At 41.3% G+C, this 10,589-nt stretch overlaps 1 protein-coding gene across 1 annotated transcript in view; it reads right to left on the reverse strand.

Moving 5' to 3' along the window:
* LOC118782107 (annexin A2-like) overlaps positions 1-10,052 on the reverse strand; it is an 11,675-nt gene extending 1,623 nt beyond the window's left edge. The window contains exons 1-11 of the mRNA XM_036535362.1: positions 9,962-10,052; positions 5,886-5,946; positions 5,253-5,346; positions 4,386-4,480; positions 3,985-4,098; positions 3,293-3,383; positions 3,089-3,168; positions 2,915-2,974; positions 2,267-2,360; positions 1,683-1,778; positions 43-101 (exon numbers count right to left, since the gene is read on the reverse strand). Coding sequence (XP_036391255.1) covers positions 43-101; positions 1,683-1,778; positions 2,267-2,360; positions 2,915-2,974; positions 3,089-3,168; positions 3,293-3,383; positions 3,985-4,098; positions 4,386-4,480; positions 5,253-5,346; positions 5,886-5,936 — 834 coding nt within the window. The 5' untranslated portion in view covers positions 5,937-5,946; positions 9,962-10,052. The remainder of the gene's footprint in view (positions 1-42; positions 102-1,682; positions 1,779-2,266; positions 2,361-2,914; positions 2,975-3,088; positions 3,169-3,292; positions 3,384-3,984; positions 4,099-4,385; positions 4,481-5,252; positions 5,347-5,885; positions 5,947-9,961) is intronic.
* Between the last annotated feature and the right edge of the window lie 537 nt (positions 10,053-10,589).

The raw sequence follows: 10,589 nt of genomic DNA on the forward strand, positions 1-10,589 counted from the left end.
TCATCATGCAAACATCTGATACGTTATAAAGTTTTAAATCACCTTCATTGCATCGTTGAGTCTGTTTGCGAAGTACAGCTGCTTGTTTTCAAAGCATTGAACTGTGAGGGGAGAGAGAGAGAGAGAGAGAGAGAGAGAGAGGTACATTTAAACAACCTGCATTTTGGTGCGTGTATTTTCTTTGGCAGTTCCACTTGTCCTTTATAAAGTGTTCCTGGTTAGGGGGCTGCCTGGGGTTCTTAGGCACAGATCCACTGTCTCTTAGGGGCATCCCTTGAAATCAAATGTTGTTTTTCTCAAAACAGCTTGCAATTATGTTTAATAAGAAATGAATCAACTGCTAGCAGAGTACAAATGGGAGCTGAGGAAAGCAGAGTGCCCCTGGGCCTTTACAGTCACCTCACTGTGCCAATCGCTATAGAATAGGAAGCAGAGAGCTGAGACTCAGAGAGGGTGCAGACAACCAGGACTACTGTGCTTCACACGCTGATGCACACACATATGAATATGCACACATATGCTACATTGCATTACATTGTGTTACATTCATTACGTTACATTCATTTTAGTAGACGCTCTTATCGAGAGAGACTTCCAGCTCAGGAGGACAGAAGTGTATCCATTCAAGCCGAATGAACAACAGTGTCAGATCAGGCTAAGAACACTCCCAGACTAGTAAGTGCGAGTACAATACCATTCAAGCAATACTTGCGTGAACCTGAAAATAGACAGCCTAGAAACTAAGGGAAACCAAGTACACACGTACGTCACAGTCACTAGGTCACAGTATCCCTAACACATTGTGATACTAAATGTAAAATGAACAGCAAACAACACAAGTAGCAGGTATTATGGAGTGGGGTAGAGATGGAACTAAGATGCAGTCTGAAGATAGGGGTCTTTAGTCTGCATAGGAAGATAAGCAGTTATTCTGCTGTCTTGACCTGCTTCTTGCGAAGCTGATTCCACCACCAGGGGACCAGCACAAACGTACACACACATACAAACATATGAACATACAAGCATACATACAAACATGCATGTGTGTGAACTTACAGTCATACAAAAATATACACGCATACAAACATGCATATGTCTGAACATACACACAAATGCATGTATTTACATATACAAACACACACAAACACACACATGACATACACAAGCCTACGTGTGTGTGTGTGTGCATAAGCATTGACACGCATATGAGAACATATGTGCTCAAACACATGTGCATATATGTGCACACACACACACAAACACACACACACACACACACACACACACACACACACACACACAAGCATATACACACACACATACACTTGCATGTGTACACATGTACACTCACACACAATTATGCAAATGCAAACACCGGATCATATGCATATGCATGGTTTCACATATGCGCACATACTCAAACAATCATGCAAACTGTGTATTATCCAAAGTAATAAGGTCCCAAGTGTTCTGTCCCAAGTGCCTCAGTGAGGATGTGTGATAAATAAATGTTTATTGTATTTTGAATTTTTCAAAGTTTCTTGTTTAGTAAAAGCATGTCTAATACTTTTTTGCAGTTTTAATTTTGTCAAGTGAGGAGTGACAATGCCCTTATGAAGGCACGGTATTAAACAAAGTCAGATTGTTGAAATAAAAAATGTAAGATAAAAAAAATTCAATACCCAGAGTCAGGAAGGAAGTCTCCAGATCTCCCTTGACCTCCTTGCGGATGCTCTCCTGCATGTCGTAGGGGCTGTAACTCTTGTACCTGTCAAACACTAGCCGCAAAAAAACACATTTAATTAATCTTTCAATAAACCATCACCAAATGGCCATAAACCTCTGGTGTGTAAATATCCAGCTGCCATTCTGCAACATCCCTGTCAAGCTTGAGTGCCTATTCAAAGCTGGAATGTTGAGTTACTGAAAATGGATACCTATACTTGTGTGCAGAATGCCAGGTGGGGAATGAACTAAGGAAAAAAAAATCGCAAATGTGTTCTTATGTTGCTAACACCAATGCATTTCATATGATTTAGTTTTCACCATTAGCATCCTATTTTCTGTATTATGTCTCATCATTCTTCATGAATTAGCCATGTTGATATATTAAGAGGGCACTACAGCTATAACTACTAAAAGCATCCAGTGCTAATACAGCAATGTAGATAGGACGAGAGCTTCCTTCTAGTAGTTGGAACCTCCTAGACAGGTCTAACAGAGGAAGGGAAGAAGGAAGCACTGACTGCCTCCTGCTTAATGGTACCTTTCTGCAGGTGGGGGACGCTCCTCTCTGTCATGATGGAGATCCAGGTGGCCACATCGGTTCCCTGTCTTTTCACGCCTGCCTCAAATAGGGCCTGCAGAGCAGAGGGAGAGAGGGAAACATTATGGAAGCTAGAGAAGGGGCAGACTACATCCAATGGTGTGGCATGGTGGTTGGTTAGGGAAGTGAATACAGAAACCCAAAGCTTTCAGGTTTGGATCCTGGGTGGGTCACTGTAGTTCCTCTACTGAGCAAAAAACGAAGCCATATCAAATGTAACGTGTGTATGTTACTGTGGATAAGAGTATTAACCAAGCTAATGATGATGGGAGCTGTGTAGGTGTCTCATGAGGTTCTAGGTGTCTCATGGGGTTCTAGGTGTCTCATGAGGTTCTAGGCTGTCTCATGAGGTTCTAGGTGTCTCATGGGGTTCTAGGTTCTGGTAGGGACAACAGTCTATCACAGGGCCATTAGCATAGTCTAATCTTTAAATGCAGAGGGAGATGGATAAAACAGTTGTGGATAAAGGCACACAAAGTATATAACATATCATGAGTGTTTTTGACAGGGATCTACATACTGTCAGTGAAATATGCAAATCAACCTTCCCAGTCACAGACACAATAACAGCAAAAGCCTTTGACGTACTCTGGCGTCCTCATCAATCTTTTCGTAGTCAACGACACTGCTGGGTTCATTTCTCTTTGTCTGTTGGGAGACAGAAGGGAGACAATAGCACCAGTGTCCAAAAGCCCAGGGATTCACATCTTCCAGTTTGTCCTTTGGCTGTAAAAAGCCACGGTAAGAGGCTATGGCACCCACCTGCACAAGGGCCAGCAACAGCTTTGCGAAGTTCCCAGATGTGTCACCTGCCACATCTTTCTCCAGGTCTTTCTTGAACACTGCAGGGGTAAGAGTTTTCAAAGACACCAAACACTGTCAGAATGGCATATGCATGTCTGAAGGCATGCTGTCATCATCACGCTGAAGCCTGAATCCAGTATGAAAAAAATTGTCTGGACTCACGCTCTTTGTAGACCCGTTTAATCTCCACCAGTTCTGCATTGCTGCGAGAGCAGAGAATCTCAATCAGGGTTTCTTCATCTGTCCCCAAACCCTGTGGAGATACATGGAAGGATGTGAAACTCTGCCTTAAAAGAGTTTGTTTGACAAAGCTGCAAGGATTAGTAGGTCTAATTTTGCAAAAATAAACTTATAAAAATTCAGAAAGGTGCATGGATCACTACAGAGCATCCACAACAGGTTCCTCTGAAACAAGCTTTGTCAGTGGAATACCAGTAGAGGGCAGCAGAGGTTAAGCGTGATCTTCTCTTTGTACCCATTTTTTTTGCTTTTAACTTTAAAAATTTTGTTCAGTTTTAGTGCATAATAATTTGTCTAGAAAAGAAAACATTTTATTTTACTGATTTGTTAGATAATCTGACTAGTTTGATGCTGAATCTCGGTGGATTGGAAGAATCAAAAAATGATTAGAAATATAGCTACTGCTGTTGCTAAGGCTATCCCAACTGAAAAGGTAGGTGGACCTCCTTAGCTGACTCAAGCACTATACAGTCTGCTTATTGAGGAATGGTCTCAGAGACAGGGGATTGCAGACTTCAAAGGCCGCTCCCACACAGAGATGCCAATCTGGTGACAGTCTAAGTGGGTCCTGTCGTACAGAGCAGTTGAGTACAGCAAGCCCCAGTGTCCCTCACCTTCATGGAGGCCTTGATCTCAGAGGCATCATACTGAGCTGTGCTCTTCATCAGACCCAGAATCACAGTCTCCAGGGAGCCAGACAGTGCCCCCCTCAGAGCAGTGATCATATCCTGAGGAAACACAATCCGCTGTTTTAGCTACAGCTGTTCCTACTAGTGGAAAACTACAGTGTGTCTTTCACCAGTTCCCCAGTGTTCAGACAGCTTTCTTTAATGCACCTCGAGTGATGTCAAATCATCTTGAAGTGGGAAAAGTATATATACAACAGATGTTCTTCAAGGAATTTATTGATACCTAATTAAGAGTCAACCTTCCCTCTGGTCCAAGGAAGAGGGACATCATTCACTGTTCATTGTTTTAACAAGCAGGATGGATCACTAATCCCCTTTTTTCTGACCTTCTTTGCTCTCCTCTCGTAGGCAAAGGCAATGTCGCGCCTCTGGTTGTAGCTGCGTTTGGTCAGGATGTCGATGATGGTCTGCTCATCAACTCCTGTGAAAAACATCGAGAGTTAGGTGGGTTTGGGATTCAATGACTCAAACAGCCCTTCAGTGAGATCATCCTTTTGTTTATCATATCCTCTGTTTATTTACTCTGGCTACATCATAACAAGCTCAGTCAATTTAAATTGAATAGTGCCATACACATATCCAATGCCCTGGCTCAAATTAAAAAAAGAATCTTCGGATAACCTCAGTACATTTCTGCTGAAGGTCAATAACAAACAAAACGCACAGCAGATATTCAGTATCCAAGGTCCTGTGACGATCTAGAATGCTAAAATGGGAAAACAAACTTGACTTTGGCTTTGAGCGCACTGTTCTCATGTTGCGCCTGCAGTCAGTGAATGTGGCTGAGGCCAGTGGCTATGGCTTGCTAAGGGTGTTGGCCAGGAAACAGACCAAGTGTGGTTTGAGTGCACACAAGCAGGAAGATGACTCACTCCTCCCAGCTCAATCCATCCAGCTCTACTCTAACGTGGGCTGGAGCTAATGTTTTGACTCTCAGTCATACCTTCTTTTTTTTTTTGCTATAGTACAAGCAATTGTGCTGCTGTTGAAGCTACGTTTTAAGTGGGATCTCAGCCAATGGTGAGCATTTCCAGGGGGCTGTAAACACACACACACAAACTGCAGAGAGCAGCTCAGGTGATGAAAACACTATAGCTCTGAATCTGCATGTGTGTTCCCATGATGCCCTCTGTCATCATTGGCCAGTGAGTATGTAGAGGATCTGTGGAGCTATAGTAGTCACACGTTCTTACCCTTTGTTTTGATAGCCGTCTCAATTCTGGCAGCATCCTTTTCTGGGTCAAAGTCCTGAAAGTGCACCACAGTTGGGCTCTTGGGTTCACTGTCCTGTGGATTGAAAACATTTCATTACGCTAACACCATGTTTACATCACACCAGGCACAGAGAGGTGAGCAGTTCATTTTAAGGTGACTCAAAATCAGCTGTTATAGCAGTACAGTTTATATGGTGCCAGAATGTTGAACAATAACTGTATGTGCTGTTTCACTAGATAGGCCTACTTGTCCTTAGAAAATTCCACTGTACTAAACTAAACACACAGACCATTTGACATCATAACCATCTTTCTGAAAGCACACATATCCTCTCCTTAAAAGACGGTTTTGTACAGGGTAATGTCTTTACAAGATAAGTCTATCAAGTAACAAACCTCCATTGTTTGGCTAAATGATCACTGTGTGTGAGTGTGTATGTGTGTGCGTGTGGGTTCTGAAGTCAGGAGTGGGGATGCCTGGGGTGTATGTGTCTACATGCATGTGGTAGGGTGTGTGTGTGTGTGTCTGTCTGTCTGTCTCTGTGTGTGTGTGTTCTTGTTTATCATCATATTTATTGGTGGTCTAAATAAAGTCAAACCCATGATACTCACCCCACCCAGATTAATAGTGAGCTGACCCAGGAATTCACACACCATCGACATTTTAACCTTCCTGTAAAAAATAAATAAAATAAAAAGAGGGGAGTGCAACCATGTCTCAAAGAAGAAGAACCTTTAAGAAAGGTTGAAACATCTGTTCTAGTACTACTTATTAGTTTTTGCTCCTCAGAGAATCATACATAGTATCTATGTCATCACTAACATGGACCTCTCCTCCATAAGTGCATTCACTGTTGGTTAACAGACACCTCTATCAGATCACTGCCAAATAATTGTATTCTCAAAAAGAACTTGAATAAACAGACAGAACCCTGAAGGTTAATCAAACTAAAACAAAAGTACTAATGAGCTGAGCTAACAGTGTGGTTGAACCTGCCAATGCAATTCAATCTGCAGAGATTACTAACCTTATAAACACATTACTCTTAACACAGTTCCAGACAAACCCAATGGGTGTAAAATTAGCGGTTTCATAAATTCATAAAATTTGCTATAAAGCAGCATCTAAAGCAAAGCTTTACAAAGGTAACACCAAACCTAATTGGAAAGCACAAAACTAAAATGGTTTGATGAAGAATACAGAAGTGTAATGAAAACACTGAGACAATTATCTAATGAAAAACACCATCACCCACAAAGAATTCATTTAAGAACAAAATGCTGTGAAACGCTAATGGAAAGTAAGAAAGCCATTAAACAGATAAGACTAGAACATTACAACAAAACTCTCTGAAATTGAGGACTCCATCAACTAAAACAGTTCTGGGAGAGATGAAACAATCTGTCCACAAAACAAACCCAAGAGTGAGCCATAAAAATTTCAACATTCGGAAAAAAGTATTTTGAATACAAGAGTGGAGATAGATTTGGGCCCAGTAGTTACTGATTCATCTGTGTAAGCAGCAGTCTGCATTTCTGGTGTATTCTCAATGCCCGAATACAGGCCTTGCTTACCAAACACAGTGTCTTGAGTAAGAGTTAGATTGGCTTTTTACCAAATCACTGGACTACTGATCATATTTACACCCTACACACTCTAATTAATCAGCATTTTCACCAAAAAAAGGATAAATATTTGAATTCCTCATATTAAGAAAGTATTTGACTGGTTATCTGACATGAAGTCTTATACTACAAAATTCTCCAAATAGGTGTAGGGGGTGAGGGTTATGATGTTATAAATTCTATACATGTGAAAAACCAAAGTGGAATAAAATCTGGCAAAGAAGGACATTATTCTTCACTCGAGGGCATTGGGTGAGGCAGGGCTGCAGTCTGAGTCCAGCATTGTTCAACATTTACATCTATCAGTTAGCTGTGCTGCTGGAACAATCTACAGACTCTGGCATCACTCTGAACATCATGGAAGTCAGATTTCATCTCTATGCAGATGATCTGGTGCTGCTGTCACCCACAGCAGAAGGTGAAAACACCCTAGTTATGAGTACCTTGGCCTAAAAATGAGTGCTTCAGGGAACTTTGGTTAGGAAATGAATGCATTTAAAGAGAAAACCTGTCAAGCCTTCAATGCGATGAAGAAAAAAATAAATAAAAAGACATTCCAGTTAAAATCTGTTCTAAAATATTTCACAGTGTCATCCTGCCTGTTGCATTATATGAGAGTGAAGTATGGAGTCCACTCAATCAACAAGACCACACTTAATGGGACAAGCATCCTATAGAGACCAAAGGAAAACACAAACCAATACATACAGGGAAGAATTAGGCCAGTTTCCATTGATAATAAATTTTCAAAAAAAAAAAAAAGCGATAAAATTTTAGTAAAATAAACAAAAATCATATCTAGAACATAGGGATAATGAAACCAATACAAAAAATAAACTTTGCTAATTGCTATCGGGGCCTAAACACAGATTACACACTTGCAGAGTATGTTTTAGCTGTCAGAGATACACAGCAGGGACAGATCCTGACCAAGTACAGGCTCTGTGACCACACCCTAGTAACTGAAAAGGTAGACACACACAGTCATGGCTAACAAACGAAGAGAGGCTATGTGGTCACCGCGACACAGGTGAGGTAGAAACAGAGATGCACTTTCTCCTACACCGTAATCATTTCCAAACAATTAGAGACAAAGACTTTACATATTTTGAAGTACACCTCCCTGCCTTTAAGCAACGGAAAGATGAAGACAGATTACAAATTGTTCTGGGAGAGGAAAACACCGCACGTTTAGCACCATGATACCTATTTGAATGCCACACCCTGAGAGACTACAGGTGGGAAGCATCTGCCCAGTAACTGTATAAATGCAGATAACCATATGTATGTGTGTTTCTTTATATGTATATGTGTGCGTGCATATTTTTGGTTGTCATTTTGATGGCATATTTATGTGAAAATTGCTCTGGCAATACTGCACATCTGTGCGGTCATGCCAGTAAAGCTTGTGTGTATTTGTATTTGAATTTGAATTTGAATTTGAATCTCTCTTTCTCATAGCTGCCCAATGCAGGAAGTCCCTGTATTGTGTAATCAAGTTGCTAAGGCTGTATGTTTGTGAATTATAGCTGGGACAGTGTTCCAGTGCTACCTCTTGTGAGCTGAGCCCCAACATGTTGTGAACTCTCTATATCAGAGTGAAACCGGGTGTCTGAGGGCGTGGTGGTCACGAGATCAGAACAAGTCATTACAGTAAGGCAGGGGTAGGAAAGCCAGGCCTGGAATGAAAGATGTTTCTGGTTTTTGTTCTATCCAAGGCCTTAATGATTCAGTTGTTACGCTAAATTAATGCAGGTGATTCATGCTGGATGGTTACATGCTGAGTACCTCAAGCTCACGGTCACCTGCACTAATGTATTATCATTGTTCATTCACTTATGAGATGAAGCACTCAGACAGAAAAAAGAACCATCTTTTTCATTCTAGGCCAGGCTTGCCAACCCCTGCCTTAGATTGTTCTCATTTTGTCTCATGACCATTACCCTTCCAGACACTGCCTTTCAACAGGGTTCCCAGGACTGAGGTTGTGTAGCCCTGCAGTAAGAGGATACAACGCCATTGTTATTAATGTACTTTTATGAGTCATCTTCCTCTCGTCACTGCAGCCTAAGCTCAGGAGAGTTTTTTTTTTTTTTAGCATGGCACAGCCCAGAGTTTATAGTAACCAACAAACTTGTAACCAACATACAAGACAAAATCCCCTGAACAAATAAAACGCCCATGTTATAAATCAGGCATCATGCACCATCAGGGTTCCATAAAGAATCCGCTTTTGTGTGGATGTATTCTTTAATTTTATATATATACTTGTGTAAAACTTGTGTAAATGGCTACAACCAAATTATCACATAACTAGAACACAGCATTTCTGGGGAGGCTTTGTAAGTATTTTTTTCCTCTTGGCTATAAATCTGTTTAAAACAACATGAAAGAATGAAACAACAAAAAGTCCCAAAGAATAATAATCTAGCTGCTTATTTACTTAGATAACCATCAGGCTTTTACTAAGCAATGATTACGTGAAGGCACAACAGTTGCCAGTGTAGTCTTAGATAAACAGTCTGGACACCTTTCAAAGAAATTCTTTCATAGACACACCCAGAAGAAACTATTCTGTGACGTTCTATGAGGAATTTGTAGCCAAGCGATCAGCCATTATACAGAAGATTTTAAACTGTGTCCAGACAGCCAGAGGGTAGAAATGTCTCCAGCATAGCATTATCAGCTAATGCTGACTGTTTGAACAAATGACATACATATATTAAGCAGAAAAGAAAATAGTTGCTGAGAAACTTATAAATTGTTACGCTTTTCTCCAAGCCAGCTGATCATCTTAAAAAAAGAATCAAGGAAAGGCTTATAAGAATACAACATTTTAAAAGCAGGCACCATTGTGAAAAAACCTAAATGTACTGTATATGTTTTTTTTTTTTTTGGCGCTGTGTCTTTAACAGTGCAGAGTGGAACTGTAAGAACTTAATTTCCACTCGGGTGCTAGCATGGCTGACGTGGTCAGTAAGAGAAGCAGTCACCCACAGTCCTCGGAGACAGAGACAGAGTTACCGCGGGGACAGAGAGCGAGGATCTGGGAGAGACCTTACCTTGATGAACAAGAGCTGAGATGCTGAACAGAATGGCCCGAGCTATGAGCAGTCTGCTAGGTGTGGTTCTTTAATATCCGAGGCAGCCCTCACCCATAACCCGTCAGGCTCAGCTCCAGGTCCCACCCCCCCCAATGCGCTGTCTCCTCCCTTCCTCACAGTCTTAACCCACTCCAGGGAGGAGCACGTCTCCCTTTAGAGGCGGATTTTCAGACTGCAGTGCTGAGGAGGCATGCCGGAGCATGCAGAGGAGTTGCAGTCTTAAAAGACAAAGTTAAAAGACAAAGAGAGAGTGAAGTTGCGTAGCATTTCCATCACAGGACTGCTCAAGGACAGACTGCTGTTTTCTCCAAAACAAAATGTTTTTTTTTTTTTTTTTTTTATTTTCTGGATTTGATGTCCATGCTGGATGTGCTCTCGGTCAACATCTCTCCACGACAACAAGCAGCCAGGCACAGTCTATATATGGAGCCATTCCAGCTACAGCTTTCTTTGGTGGCTGCCATCATTATGGGCTTGGTGTCTTCTGCATGGTCATCGTGATATCCTCCAGACTTGTTAGACAAATTTTATTTGGTAAGAGGTTAACTGACAACAGGCCTCTTCCTGACTGTAATATCCTCCTGGC

The sequence above is a fragment of the Megalops cyprinoides genome, chromosome 8 (assembly GCF_013368585.1).
Source record: "Megalops cyprinoides isolate fMegCyp1 chromosome 8, fMegCyp1.pri, whole genome shotgun sequence".
NCBI lineage: Eukaryota > Metazoa > Chordata > Actinopteri > Elopiformes > Megalopidae > Megalops > Megalops cyprinoides.